This window comes from Podarcis cretensis, assembly GCF_951804945.1.
Source record: "Podarcis cretensis genome assembly, chromosome: 2".
NCBI classification, from domain to species: Eukaryota; Metazoa; Chordata; class Lepidosauria; order Squamata; family Lacertidae; genus Podarcis; species Podarcis cretensis.
The window spans coordinates 42,331,923-42,348,034 of NC_137171.1; the positions used below are offsets into that span (position 1 = coordinate 42,331,923).

At 42.2% G+C, this 16,112-nt stretch overlaps 1 protein-coding gene across 2 annotated transcripts in view; it reads right to left on the reverse strand.

The window, feature by feature from the left end:
* The window catches only part of DNAH9 (dynein axonemal heavy chain 9), a gene marked incomplete at its 5' end in the record, with an annotated part of 193,458 nt that overhangs the window by 45,553 nt on the left and 131,793 nt on the right, over positions 1-16,112 (reverse strand). For both annotated transcript variants that reach the window (XM_079965835.1, XM_079965836.1), the window contains 6 exons: positions 1,739-1,861; positions 3,460-3,630; positions 8,716-8,856; positions 10,871-11,035; positions 13,998-14,202; positions 15,501-15,623. In XM_079965835.1, coding sequence (XP_079821961.1) covers positions 1,739-1,861; positions 3,460-3,630; positions 8,716-8,856; positions 10,871-11,035; positions 13,998-14,202; positions 15,501-15,623 — 928 coding nt within the window. The remainder of the gene's footprint in view (positions 1-1,738; positions 1,862-3,459; positions 3,631-8,715; positions 8,857-10,870; positions 11,036-13,997; positions 14,203-15,500; positions 15,624-16,112) is intronic.

Here is a 16,112-nt window from a genome sequence, read left to right on the forward strand (position 1 = left end):
GATTGCCTTTGTTTCCGATCCATATCCTGAATTTGATGGATTGGAACACAGATATGATGAGACTGTATATATTTTTGCCAATTCCATTTTGTAACAATTTAAGGCTCAGCTCCAAGTTGTCAGATAGAGTCAAACACTTTTCTGAAGTTGATGAAGCGGGAAAATATCTCCCCCTTTAGGAAAGAAAGAAAGAAAGAAAGGAAGAAAGAAAGAAAGAAAGAAAGAAAGAAAGAAAGAAAGAAAGAAAGAAAGAAAGAAAACTTGTTGAAAGTCTTATTGTAAAGATGGGATCAGTTGCTCTTTTTCCAGGGAGGAAACCAATTTGGCGTTCATGGATCGTTTTTGTGCTTCGTTAGGCTCTACACATTATCCTTTTGTAGAGGACTGTGCAAAACAGTTTGCTGATCTTGCTGTTAAAATGCATAATTCTGCAGGTCCTTGGCAGTCCAGTTCGGCTTTATTGTTATCATTTAAAAGGTTGATATAACCAAGTTTCTGCAAAATGGTGCACTTGGAAGGTGACAGGAGACTGTATATTTAAAAAGAACCCTTCAAGAATAATCTCAATACTGTATTTCAACATTGTACTTGTAACTGCTTAAGGACGTTTTTTTTGGATTTCAGTGTTCCATATTATCAGAGAGTTGGAGGCAACTATGTACATGAGCCCACCGCCCCTCTAGGTCACTGCTTCCGTTGTTCTGCTGTTGATCTGCTCTTATCATTATGACGTTTCCCCTAATAGGAACATAAGCAGAGCCTGCTGGCCTATCTAGTCCAGTATCCTGTTTTCAAAATGGCCAACCAGATGTGATGGGAAGCCATCAATCAGGACCTGAGTGCAGCAGCACTCTCTCCACTTGTGATTCTCAGAAACTCACATTACATACAGTGGGCGTATCCACCACACATTCAACCAGTGAAGGCTGGTCCATTAGGGCAAATGGAGCACTGCCCCATCAACCTTGGTCTGCCTTCAGACAGCTTACACTTGCTTCCCTTATTTCGTACATCCAGACCAGAGGGTGGCAATGGCTATCCACTTTAGTATATCAAGTGTTCCCCTTGTTGAAATCAACAGGGTACGGGGTGGGGGGTAACACTAGAATTTGTTGGCTCTGCATGTCATTGGCTGTGAGTTTACCTACAGTTGGCTTCTGTGCCTTCTGCCTCACCAGTTCCAATGGGCACCAGCCACCACTACATCCAATGCACATTTAAAGCATGTGACCTCCTGCAAACAATACTGGGAAGTGTAGTTTCCCCTCACACAGCCACAATTTCCAGGACCCTTAAACTATAGCTCCCAAGATTCTTTGGAGGAACTCACATGCTTTAAATGTATGGTGCGCTTTTGAATGTGCTCCCAATGCATAGTGTGGACCTGCCCTGTGTTAATTCACATGCCACCAGTCACTAGGAAAATGGGTAAATTCCCTCAACCATCATGTTTCAGGAAATCGGGGAAAGGCAAAAGAACCCAAAGAAAGAACAGTTCTCAAAAAACGAAAAACCCTAAGAGTTTTATTCTGCAGTACTTTTTACTAACTTCACTCTTTGTGGCTAAGCAATGCCATCATCCCCTGCTTCGCTTGAACGATTTGGTCCTGCTGGGTTCTGGGAAGGGCCAACATAACTGAAAAAACTTTTTTTACATGGAAGATTAGGCTACATTTAATAGTAGATACTATCCATTGGTTATACATATAAAAAGACTTTATGAGTTAAAAACAGCTACCTTGATGCCACCCCACGACTGACTTGACAAAAAGTCTACTGGACTGGTGACTCCTGGCTGGGCTGGATATCTTAGCAGGAAGTCAAGTTCTGTAGCGTTAATTTCTTTATTCATCAGAAGTATCTGCAACGACAAACTCACATAGCACTGCAGAAAGTTGCAAGGATTTCCTGAAAAAGAGGCTTTTGTTTGCAGGACACACACACACACACGCACAATCCAGCAGGATTCTACCCAAAGGCATGAATGTTAGGACTGGTGCTAGAATTGCAGACATTTTGTACTTAATTCTTTCCTTTTGAACTTACATTTAAAGATGGACCTGAAATAACTAAAGCAAGTAATAACCTTTACAAATAAAAGCACCAGTATAACCTATGGGTGGGGAGGATTCCAGTTCACTCCACGTTTGGGAACAAACCTACCCACTTTGTCTCCTTAGGACCAATGTGCAGATTAGAACATATTCCAGATAATCAGCAAACCAATCTGTGCATTGGTCCATACTGTACTTGCAAGGTTGCCCAAGGGCTACCTTTCTCTTTCTTTAACATTTTACAGCTGCTTAGAGCAGCTCACATCTCCTTCGTGGCCATGCAGCCAAAAATATATCTTTTTAAAATGCTCCCTGGAGCATTTTACTTCATACTGTGTACAGGGGAATCCCCACTTAAGCAGGGGTTCTGTTCCTGGCCGCTGTGTGCATCAGCAGGACACACACAAGTCCCTTCCAGTCCAGTCCACCCTGCCCCAGCCCATTCCATCTCCGTTCCACCCCACCCTATTTCAGAGCCGAAAATGGCACACGTGTCAGTGGTCATGCACAACTCAAATGTGTGGAAGTGGGGAGTTGCCTGTACAGTGATACCTCAGGTTACATACGCTTCAGGTTACATACGCTTCAGATTACAGACTCCGCTAACCCAGAAATAGTGCTTCAGGTTAAGAACTTTGCTTCAGGATGAGAACAGAAATCGTGCTCTGGTGGCACGGCAGCAGGAGGCCCCATTAGCTAAAGTGGTGCTTCAGGTTAAGAACAGTTTCAGGTTAAGAATGGACCTCCAGAACAAATTAAGTACTTAACCTGAGGTACCACTGTAGTCACTTTCTGGAGAACTGTATGAAGAAAATGATGGCTGCCCCCATGTACCTATGAGGGAACTATTTTCTTTTTCCATACAAAAATATCCTGGTGGTCACAGAAGAGATATTCACTGCTCTAAGCAGCTGTAAAATATTAAAGAAAAAGAGAGGATATCAGGTAAGTACTTTAAACACACATACACCGGGGGGGGGGGGGGGGGAGAGAGAAGAGGGCAACATGGAGCTGGTTTTGTGAACACATGAAATATGTACAGGACAGAAATAGATTGATCTGTCCATCCCTAGTTGCACACATAACTTGTATGTGGATTTGAGGGTCTAACTGTCCATTGGACAAGTCACAGACATTTCTACTCTGTAGGTCAGTGGGTCCCAAACTTCTTCCCCATGGAGTGCTTGATAATTGATGGAAGTCTTGGAGGACCACTTAAGGATTTTTCTGCTTGCTGAAGCAACTGTAATGTGCTGTGCTAGATGCTGTATGATGCTCAGTTGTATTTTTACAGATACAGTTTGGGAATCCCTAATACAAGTGATGAGCAGAACACCGCCACAGAGTGGGTGTGGCTCACCAATCATTACTGCAGAGGGTGCTACGAGGGATATAATCAATTTACCTGGAAAGTGACTTGGGCCGTGTAAATCAGTTTGTCACATTCAAACAGCCCCCGAGTTGTGTACTGGAACACAGAGCTGGTGATGCTATCAATAAGGTTGGCTACTCGCTCTTTTAGGTTTTCATCTGGCGAGGCTCTTGCAACAGCTTTCTGAAAGACAACACTGAATGCCTAGATGTGGAAAGAAAGAGAGAGGCAGGGAGAAATGAATTACATGAGACACTACAATAATACCTCAAAACATTCCTGCCTTCAATAATACAATGCTCAGTCCATCCAACCTTGGAAAGTATGGGCAAAATATTATCCATCAATGGGATTGAAAAAGTTGGCAGATCGCACGAGGAATCTCCCTCTTCATTGTCAATCTCTTTCAAAAGAAAAAGTTCCCCTTGCTTCCCTCCAACTGGACATGTGCAGGATATAAACTGAGATTATGTGGGTGAAACTAGACAGGGTATGAGTGATATGCAATTTCTGTCTCACGATGCCTTGGTCAGAAACTGAGCAACCCAATTTTCATTTTTTTAAAAAAGTATTAGAGGTTTAATGTTGTGTCACACACTGCAGTCTGGAAGCAAGGAATGTAAGGCAATATTAAAGAGGGCCAGTCCGGTTTCTTCTTGCTGTGCCTGCAACCTTAACCTTTTAAAAAAACAGAACTGCCACCACAGTGGGAGGAAGCAAGGCTGAGCAACTCTCATACTATGGAAACCAGCCTGGAGTGACATTCCCACTCAAACCATATGGCAGATTCAGCTTGTGTCTTCAAAAAAATAGTTCCGGGTTGAAAGTTTAGAATGGATCTTTTCCCCTAAAATTGGGGTGGGGGTAGCAGCAAGTTTTTGCAAGTAACTGATGTTCTCAGAATTTTATCATAATGCTGCAGCAATGGGATAATTACTGGTTTGTTTGTTTTTTCTCTTTCTGTGCCATTCTTAAAGCCACATGCCTGTTCGTTCTCTTCTTGCCAATAGATCACCATCCCTGCTGTCACTGGAACTCATCTTCAGTTTTGCCCTAGCTCAGTTTTCTCCTTGGTCCCTCCCTTCTTGCCATCACCCCACATTGTTGCACCACCCTGACCCATCACCAGGCTCCCTATCCAATGAACACACTGCCTCTTTCCCAACTTCATACAGCCTCTCCTGTCCTTTGGTTCTGTCACAGCACTCTTTCCCATCAGTTTTGTATCTCTTGTTATTTTAGTCTTATAGCTGAAAATTTGAGGCAGGGGCGGCTAGAATTTTTTGGTCCAAGGGCCACAAGGTCAACTGAGGCTGGGTGTTATTGTTAGAATCATAGAATCATAGAATCATAGAGTTGGAAGAGACCACAAGGGCCATCGAGTCCAACCCCCTGCCAAGCAGGAAACACCATCAGAGCACTCCTGACATATGGTTGTCAAGCCTCTGCTTAAACACCTCCAAAGAAGGAGACTCCACCACACTCCTTGGCAGCAAATTCCACTGTCGAACAGCTCTTACTGTCAGGAAATTCTTCCTAATGTTTAGGTGGAATCTTTTTTCTTGTAGTTTGGAACCATTGCTCCGTGTCCTCTTCTCTGGAGCAGCAGAAAACAACCTTTCTCCCTCCTCTATGTGACATCCTTTTATATATTTGAACATGGCTATCATATCACCCCTTAACCTCCTCTTCTCCAGGCTAAACATGCCCAGCTCCCCTAGCCGTTCTTCATAAGGCATCGTTTCCAGGCCTTTGACCATTTTGGTTGCCCTCCTCTGGACACGTTCCAGTTTGTCAGTGTCCTTCTTGAACTGTGGTGCCCAGAACTGGACACAGTACTCCAGGTGAGGTGTGACCAGGGCAGAATACAGTGGCACTATTACTTCCCTTGATCTAGATGCAATACTCCTCTCCATCCACCAAATGGATGTTCCCTCTCCATCCACCAAATGATCAGCCCAATGACTGCAGAGGGGGTGATTTGCATCCTCATCAGGGTACTGTTCTTTGCCCACCCCATCACAGTGTTTAATTTATGTTTGTCCCCAATGCCAAAACTGGTGGGATCTTGCTTGGTGTGTGTGCAGAAAATCTGCAGATCCAGTATCCAAACAGGAGCATGTCAGCTCTGATTTAAGGGGTGATTCAAGTTATATCTGAATGTTGTAACTTCATAATCTTTATATTGTAGACCAATTGAAGCAAAATTTGTCAAATGTAAGCTTGTCTGTTTCTGGAAAATAATATGAGCATTTCATTAATGATTTCTGATTAAGACACACATTCTGTTTTTCCCATGTCTTTTTAAAATATATGCCACAGAACAGAATGCCTAGCCCAGACCAGATAAAGAAAGTAAATGAAGATATAAATATCTATAACACAAGGTTTTCAAAGACAGACAAAATATTCATTTTCCCTAGGCAACAGAAATGACACTTCTCTGAAAATGATTATCTGAAGGACACTGGCCTCCCCGGGGAAAATGCTCCTCTCATTATATCCTCTCTAGAGGAAACTCAGAAGATAAAGTCAAGTAAAAATCTCAAATAAAAAACATTTCCTGCAGCCAAACCAATGGACACATGCTGTCCCAGGCCATAGGAACTGAATGTTTCATAAAGGCTAGAGTTGGGATTATTAGAAAGAGAAAAACAAATGAGAAAGAAACACTTGTAAGTCTTCATCACTTGAATAAGGGAAAAAATACTTTAGGAAAAATCACTGAATGTGCTTTCAGATGGTAAATACTGGTCCTTAAGTTAAATTACAGCTGGAAAATAGTTGTTTCTTAGGATTTGAAGCGCCTCAGCAAGTAAAATTCTACTATATAGCAACACAACATCTAGACATGCAATATCACTATATTACTCACAGGATAGTTTTTTCCTTCATTGTTCTTAAAAGCTTTCTCTGAGTTATTGCAAAGGCCTACTTAATTCTCGTGGGGGGTTGATATGATAAATTTTGAAACCAATGTTTCAGCAATCTTCTGTAAAGCAGCCTTTATCTTTGATTCAGCAGATTTCTACAAGTACCTTCAAATCTACTGAATCAATTGATTCAAAGAGACTTCTTAACTAACCTATCACGTCCTGGAGGATGTAAAAGGTTTCCTCTTGGTATGATTTGCAGCTCAAAAAGGCACACAATCTGGGGCCATGTTACTCCCCTCTCCAGTGCTACTTACATGACAGGAAAAGATGCATGAGAACCTTCTTCAGTCCAAAGACCACATTCCCTGATGAGGAACCTTCTGGAGGCCAGGTGCTAGTAGTGAACAGGCCCAGAAGCAAAATATTTGACCCTGACATTCCAGGCATGTTAAAGTTAAAGGTTCTGCATGCACATCCAGCCTCATGCAGCCAAACAAGGGGTATTCCAAGGACACCTTCCACTCAAGGAGGACACAGAACAGGGCTGGGACAGTTGTGGCCAAGGGAGAGGAGAGGAGATGCAGCCTAGTGAGAGCTCAACGGGCCAGAAGGAGGGGCCTCAAAGGCTGCATCCAAACCCTGAAGTGAGATACCTCACCCTCTTTTTAATTTTTTTTTAGAAGACTGCAGGAACACACAAGCCACGGAACAGTCTGGAAAGCACTTTTGAAAACAAAAAGCGAAATGCACAACATTTGAATATGCAAAAGATTGCACAGGCATGGGAAGGTTGCACATCTTGCCATCAACAGGCACCACCCTAGGATGTGTCAGTGACGTTCGTATAACCATCTTACACAGAAAATTCTCAGTGGTAAATGAGGTTCTTCTAGCTCAAGGGGAGAATCACATTTCATTAGCAATATGTAACTGCAGCTTGATAGCAAGCTCTCTGCAACCTGAAGGGAAGACTGTGGATCTTTTGTAACCAAAGTGTCACACAGCACACACATTTCTTTCTTATTTTAAGTCCGTACAAGCTCTAGGACACAATGATCTGTAAAAAGATTCTGTGTGGGATGTTGGCTATATTAAATGGGTATATCAATAACTAGAAGATTCTAAAATTGGTCTGTTACGGGCACAGGCACATTGAGTGAAGTCATTGTATGGGCATGGCTTTTCTCAGTAAGTCTGTTCTCAGAAAGCACACACAACCTGTCACAGATCACACTGTCTTTACTTTACGGAATGCTGCTTCTGAAACAGAGATTTCTTTTGTAAGGCTGAATTATTTTTAAAAAATTTTCATCCTGCCTTTCTACACCTAGGTATACGTGAGGCAGTCTTCAAAGCGAAAATGGCATAGCATAATGAACTAAAATACAAGGTTAAAATATGGAGGTTAAAATAGGGTTATAGGGAGCATACAACGCCCTTGTTACAACAGCTCCACTCGATATTGGCCTGTTTCCAGAAACAATTCAAATGCTGGTTTTGACCTATAAAGCCCAATACAGCTTAGGTCCAGGCTATCTGAAAAACCATATTCCCTCATATGAACCTGTTCAGGTTTTGATACCATCAGGGGAGGTTCTTCTCTCAGTTCCACCACCCTCACAGGAACGCTTGGTAGGGATATGAGAGAAGACCTTCTCGGTGGCTGCTCCCAGACTTTGGAACTCCCTCCCTAGAGAAGCTAAACTGGCTCCTTCCTTGTTGTCCTTCCACCAGCAGGTGAAGAACTTATTCCAACACTGTTTGGGGAAATGACTGCCTTTAATGAAAGAGCTGGTGCCGTGATGTTTTTATTGAAATTATCTGTATGTTTTTAATAGACTATAGATAGATATGTTTGTTTTTAAATGAATTAAAACAAACGTTTTTAGCTCTTATTTTATCTGTAAGCTGCCTTGAGTCCCTATTAGGGAAAATGGATGATGCTGCTGCTGATGATGCTGAACAACAACAACAACCAGAAAATGGACCAGAAAACAGCAGGACTTTAAAAAAAAACACCTGAAGGTCATAATATAAAGAGTTTTAGAGAAAACATTAAAAACAGGTAAAGGATTCACATGCTACCAAAATTTAGGTGCTGCAACCCAAATGCTTCTCCCTCTTGTTCAGAAGCAAAAAGCGAAGAAAGATATTGAGTGGGTTCATAGGGGAGGAAGCAATTCCTGAGATCTGTTGGTCCCTGGCTGCTTAGAGCTTTAAAGGTCAAAACCAGCAATCCTGTAGTACAAATGGTTAGCGGTTAAAGTACAGAGAAAGTAAAGAGCCACTGAAATCCAGCTGTCACTATATTTGAAAAGCAATGGGGTACTCCTACAATTTGACTCATAAGATTTAGCACAATTTAAACTGCCTGGGAAGTTGGAGGAAGTCCCCAAACACATAAATGCTGTACCTTCAGGGAAAACTGGTACATGGGATGGATGGTATTGAGGTCATTCATGATAAAGTACAGCAAGGAGGCACGAGCTGCTGCAGGACGGTAATGCTCCCTTGCCTCATTAATCTTTGTTTCTGTCACCTTCGACTCCTGGACCTAGAGGAAAGGAAAGGCAAATCCAACCATGAAGATGTAAGACAACCACATTCGTTCGTGCAAACTTTGTTTCCATAGAGATGACATAAGCTCAGCTGATTGGTTTAGACATAACAACATGCCACGTGTATCAGGAGTGCCTCCTCTCTCCTCACCTGCCTGCTTCTTCTGGCACTGAAAAGCTCCAGTAATGTAAAATCCAAGGAATGAAGAGGAAAGGTGTTTAAATGTCATCTTGCTTGCAACTTGGTCATCAAGAAACTTCAGGTGGTATCTGGCCGCACAACAAAACTCCCCCTCCCTCACCACTCTCTCCTCTCAGGGCTTTCCCCTGTTAGAAGTGTTAGGATGCAACTCACCTTTCACTGGAGGATGATTTGTCTATATGAAAAAGAAGAGAGAGAGAGGGTGGGGGGAACTCTGAAGTTTCTTAGACTGTCCTTTCTGACCTAACCTGTACTGACCTTCCCACAGATGCTAGGCTGATACTTAGGGTTGCTCACTTCATTTCCTACGCCCTTCTTTATCCTCACCTTGGGAGAGTAGACATATTCTGTGTCTCTCCTGCTGAGACGCAAGAGCATGCCTGCTATCAAGTTATCAAAAAAGTATTTCCTGTAGAATCTTTACTGTCAAGCAAGTATTTCCTGTAAACATAGTTTTCTTATTTTCCTAGACTGTGATCATATCCAAGATAACTTCCAGAGCAGGTTTGGGGAGAGAGGAGAGGGTCAGAAAGTTTTGCTGTGAGGCCAGAAGTCCTTGTAGCAATGGAATTCCTTTGCTGGATACTATCCTGATTTCCAACAGATTTCTTCATTCATTTGCAAGTTCCACAGAAACCAATGTCTGAAATGTTTTCTTGTGAAATGTTTAAGATTTTTTTTAAAAAAAAACCTTTGATACATTGAATCTGAATTCTGTAGCTGATCTCCTTTGTAATGTTTTATTTTGAAACCTTTAAGATAATATTTAAGTTTGGTACAGCATGAGACTCTTCATCTCAAGGTCATGGGTTCAAGCCCCATGTTGGGCTAAAGATTCCTGCACTGCAAAGGGTTAGACTAGAAGATCCTCGTGGTCCCTTCCAAATCTATGATTCTATGTTGCTTTGAATGTATACTTTATATTTGACTTTCTTCATTAATGTTTTATCCTAGATTATTGTATTTGAGGTTTTAATGTAGGTTGTAAACCACTTTGAGATTTTTTTCTTTAAAATATCAAGCAGTATAGAAATGAATAGTAATAATATTTTCCCACATCTTATAGTACAGAAGTGTACAAGGCCTTCTTACAAAATTACTTGGCAAGGAATTCCAAAAGAAGATTGATGATGCACTAGCCTCTACAAATATACATCATGTATGTGTTTAAGAAACACCCATACAAACAGCATGGGAACTTCTGTAGTCTGTACATAGATACAGCTTGGAATTATATGCTCCTATGGCTGCAGAAAGCTACTTGTATGTGAAAGATGCAACTTAAATTTGCAAAGCAAATTATGTGTGTCAAACGACTATCAAAGAGGATGGTTTTAAATGACAGATTTTTTACCCAGGGGAGCCACATCAGTGCCAAACTGCGGGAATTCCTGCCAATTTAATCTGGACCACATAAACTTCAGTGGATCCTGTCATGCCGCCTCTGCTAAAATCCAAATTTAATTGAGTTAATGTAATGCATGTTGAATTAACTGAAGTTAAATAAAAAGCCTTGGTATTAAACTGGAATGGTTTAAGGCATCTTATTATAGTGCTAAAGTTTTATGGTCTTTACATTGGATACTGCTATTTGTACTTTAATGCCCATCTATTCTGAAGCAGGAAGATTCCTAGACTTGACCAGAACCGAAGTGTGTGGGCCTCCTAATGATTTCTAGTCTCCAAGCAGAACAAGATGACCTAAGATACATTTTAAAAGTTTTAATGAACTTCCTAGCTCTTAAGACAAAATGCATACGCAAGGGTCGTTCCCTGCATATCCACCCAGACCCAGTTTGCATTTTTACCTTTTCTTCTATTTCTGCAGCTGTCTGTTTGGTGACTTCTAGATTTTCCACTAGAGCTGTATCCCCTAGGAAGTTCCCTGAGGCAGAAGAGAGGCGGGACAGCAAGTTGTCTTCCAAAGTTTTCAAAGTTATTTTGAATCCATTCTGCTGCTTTGTGAGATCAGACTGTAAAGAGTTGAGGTACAGACCCCCCACAAAACACAAAATACATTAATGCCTTGATTTCCACAGCAAGCATTTTCCTAACACCAGCAGCAGGGTATTTTTTCTGTAGACTTTTCCGCAAAACCACCCACTCTCTATCTTTCTCTCTCTCTGTTTCTCTTGTGCCCACCCACCCACATGGGGGGGGGGGGCGCAACACTGAATAATAACAACAACACACTTGTCTGGACAGAGAGATTCATGTGTAGAAACCTCCAACTTTTGTGCAGCAGGAATGTAGCATCCTGTACAAAGGTAAGAAGCACACTCATTCCTCTGCACACTTTTGCCACTGGCATGTGGCCTCTGGAAGGTTGTACATGAGGCAGCACAGTCCTCGGGCCAAAAAAGTCCCAAACCAAATCATAATATCATATACTGGCCCAGCTTTTTACTGCGATTCATATTTTTAATTTACAAGCTGCCTTGTCAAGATTATAACAATTTTATATCCTTGATAGATTTTCAGTGGACAAGCCATGAAGATGCCACCATAAAATTTATAAGAAGTCTGAATATTAAACAACAAATAAGGTCACATTTTTCAGCAGGAAACTTTTTTTTTTCCTATTCAAGGAAGCATTTGACTCTTTGGCTATTTGTTGGATTTTTTTAAGGGCCTTTATTCAGAGAAGTCTAAGATGGATGCTTTCATATCAGTACGCTATACTCTAAGCAACTTGATAACCAACCCCCTCAATATGTTCTGCTACTATTTTTACCTAGCTGTTAATTAAGTGTGTGATCCATAACTATTTAGATATATGATTCACAGATCTTAAAACCAATGGGAATCTGTTTACAACTGGCCTACATATTATGGCCACCACAGGGAGGCTAGCCAAAATACCTGCTCAACACCATTGGGTTGAAACATATACTGATTGCCACTATTATATGCATAATTTTCATGCCATCTCCAGACATTTTAAGGGGACATGCCTGTGGCATGGAAACTCTCCCAGCAAAGGGCGCAATCTGTGCAGCAAATTTATTTATTATGTTCATTTATGTTCATTTTTATACCGCCCTTCCCCCTACAGTCACCAGATGCTGTACAACATATTAAAACACATTGACACATATTTCTGAAACCAATTTAAACATCAATACAATGTAAACAGCACATAACAAAAGAGCTCTCAGTTTGCATCTCCCCTCACCTCCAAAAGCTTGATGTAAAAGGTATGCCTTCACGTTCTTTCTAAAAGCATTTAAATTTCCTCAGTGGGCAGAACATCCAGAGTTTTGGCTCTGCCACTGAAAGAAAACCTTACTGAGAGTGTTGTTACTGGGTAGCCCAGGAGAAGTCTGAGCCCCAGATCTACGGAACCCTGAATATTTTTTTTGTGGGCTGCAGTGCTGGCAGTGGCGTAGTGTGGGTTGTCAGCACCCGGGGCAAGGCAAGTAATTTGCGCCCCCTAACCTGTGGATTTGCACCCCCTAACCCCCAGATGTTGTGCCCGGTGCGGCCAGCCCCCCCCCCCTGCACCCCCCACGCTACGCCACTGAGTGCTGGCCATGCCTAGCAAGAGTGCTGTTCTCCAGTTGGAAGTACAATAGCAGATATTATTCAGTGTGTAATCTAGAGGTAACTTCTGTTGTCAGTAAGTCAACTAACCAAGGGTTGTGGTGGGGGGTGGGGAGGTGCTGCATAGCAACCAAGGGAGCTGCCATTATCTTCATTGAGATTACTGCAGCATGCACTGGCTGCCTAGCTGCATGGCAGCTTTCTTCTGGATGTTAGTTGCATGCTGCCATGCAAGGCCTTGCAAAAAGACAAAAGCTTCCTGATGAAGCTATATTCTGTTTCATTCAGTTAACTTTTGCCAGGCTTTTCTCTCTGGACTCTGTCTACTTTATTCAAGTGTCTTGTATGTAAGCCACCCCGGGAGACTTTTTGGCTGAGCAGCAGGGAACAAATGCTCTAAATAAATATATGAAGTGCCTCTGCAAACAGTGCCCTCCCACCAGCTGTCTGGCTGCTGTTGGGGTTGAGGGAGGAAAGGGCACAACTGCCACCAACACACCAAACACTGTGTAGTGGAATGAGGAGCACCAACAGAGAGAGGGCACTGAGATTGACTAGTGGCCTTTTTCAATGAGTGAATGAGCATGAGTAGAGGGACTGTTAAGATTTTGCAGCCAGCACAGATGCTGTTTGCAATGGAGACATGGGGCAGCTGCTGGGAGGGGGAAAGAGGCCAGAGGCAGGTCAAGGAAGGCCTCTGCAGTGCCTCAATGCTGCTTGAGGGGAGAGGTGAAATGAGGCCAGGCTGTGAAAGGCCTCTGCAGTGCTGTCACTTCACATGGGAGCAGGACAGGGAGAAGAGGCCAAGAAAAAATGGCAATGCCCTCAGAATGTGGTCTGGGCCAAAACAGGCACACTGTCTGTTACGGCTTGCTGCCTGGTCACTGAAGAAAACCCACAGGAAAATAGTCTCTCACCTCCTGTGATGTTGCTCCCTCAAGTTGGGGGTTTTTTTCCACCCAGGAGAGAGTCTGTACTTCCTCACATCAGAAAGAAAACTATATGCATAGCCACCAGCCAGCTCAATGCCTAGCTCCTCCTTCTTTCTCACCCGTTCTCCTCCTGGTTTCCTACTGTTCACTGCCGCCTCCCTCCATCTCCAGGCATATTTCTCTTCTTGACCCTTCTGCCACTTTCTCTTCTGGCCAACTACGAAGGAAGGACATGCATGCATGCATGCATGCATGCATGCATGCCACTGCATTTGAGTGGGGAGCAAGAAGAGAAAGTATATGTGCTGGCCTGTGAAGTACTTGTTTATTTTGTCTTTGGCTTCCAATTGGATGTCATGAACAGTGGGAAGTACATTTTAACTGTACAAAATTCATTTTGTAGAGGAAGGCTCAGTGGGAAAAGGTTTCATTTTAGGCTTGCAGCCAGCTTGCAACTTACCTTTAGTTCTTCCAGGTCAGGCCTCTCCATACTGACAACTGATGCCAGCAACTGGTCTTCCAGGCCATCCCGAGTCACAGTGAAGTTGATGAGGGTGCACTGTGCCTGCATTTCTGGCTGGTAATGGGGGTTTGCAAGCTTGGTGTGGAGAATCAGTCGGAAATTGGGGTTGAACTCACACTCTTTATCTCCAATTTTAATGCACCTGAAAGGAAAACAAGAGTCCTCATCTATCTTCATCGTCTCTCCCACAAGTTGCATATAATAATAATAATAATAATAATAATAATAATAATAATAATATCTTTATTGTCATTGCCCCCTCTCAGGGACAATGAAAATTACTTGGCTGCTCCATCCACCCAGGTAGGGCACTCCACACAAAATCAGAACAACTATAAAAACACTATATATATATATATATGGTTGTGGGAATCACGTGACAATGCTATTCTTGACCTTTAGGCGAAATAAATAGAAGTACTAAATTGAAGTGGAACGACTATTTTAAAGCAACGCTATATCACTATGAAATGAAAGATAATCAGTAGTATGAAGATAAGAATGCACTGTACCTCTCAGAATTAAAAAGCATGACTTTTTCAATAAGGAAGTGTGCAGGACACCTCAAGGACGTCTGTCACACAGGCCACTTCGTACATGGTGGCCGTGGCATAGTTGTCACTATAAATGGCTTTATGATCAGGACTCCACAAGAATATACTTTAATGGCTAGGCACATAGACTGGTGTCATGGCTTGTAACATCTCCACTTCAGTGACAGAGGAATGTTGTGGAAGGACCAGAGGAAATAAACCAAGAACAGAAAAGACAGGAGTGTAGCAAAAGAAAAAGGAGGAATGACAGCTGAATATCAGAATGAAGAAGCTTGTCAAATAAGAGCATTTTTCATTACTTTAATATAAAAGGATTTGTTTGCTTTTTTCTTCTTCTATCAAGTCCATGAGGCTTTGCTTTATTTGACTTGCCTCTTCTAATTAAGAGCACAGCAAACCACATCTGAGTCTTCTATGTGTGACTGCTGTTATTTTTATTATTCTATGGTGATCACTTTCCCAATACCTAATAATAAAACAAATATTTAAAATAGAATCCCATGATATTAAAGTAATGGCCTGCTGGATTATTATTTTTTTATCACTCAGGACACCATTTCTCAAAAGCTGCTGAAACAAAAGTGTTTTAAAAGATGCCTCCAACTTGACTATGAGACACCATCTCCTGGGAGAGGGGGCAAACCCCATCGCTGTTGTACCATTATTGAGAAGGTCCACCTAACTCAACCATTACAATATTTTGGTTCCTGAAATTTGGGCTTGGAGAATAATTTCCCCTGGTGGCCTCTAGGAAAGTTCACCAGAACTTGCACACATATTGCCCACAGAATCAACAGCAGCTCCTGTCAGACAACACACAAGCTTTCCCGTCATCCAGAACTTGACAACCGCAGATGAGGAGCCTTCTGATTCACCACCATCTTACCTTCCTTTTTTTATTGTCTCACGGCCAAGCAATGGACCTAGAACTGGGTCAACAGATTCTTCCAAGTTCTCAATCAGAACAACTTCACCAGCGGCAAGAGCCTGCTCTATCATATCCAGATACCTAGGAAAGATGGTACCAGGGTGACATATGTAGCAGTAACCACCACAGACTTTTAAAGCAAGGAACATTTGCCTTCATAAGGGAAAGAGTGGGAGAAGCAGAGTAAACTCGGTGGTTTAAATATGTTAATACTGGTTATATGGAGGGGGGCATTGAGGGTAAAAGAAAGCGAGCAAAGTGTCTGCACTATGTATGCATGATTATGCTGGTCCAGCTTCATGGGGTAGCGTTTCACTTCCTAAAAGGAAAGCATGTTAGAGGCACAAAGTTTAATTAAATTCATAGGCTCTACAGAGTGATCAGCACCTGTAAGCAAAATGTTTGGGGATACAGTCATGCCCCAGATTCTCTATGCGCAATGTGTTTTTCTGGGAGACTTTATTTTATTATGTACAATCCCTTCTGCAACCAGATTCAGATCTCCCTCTATTTTCCCAAGGTTCTTGCTGGCCAAAGTGTGTTAGATGAGAAAAGTAACCTTTTGAATTA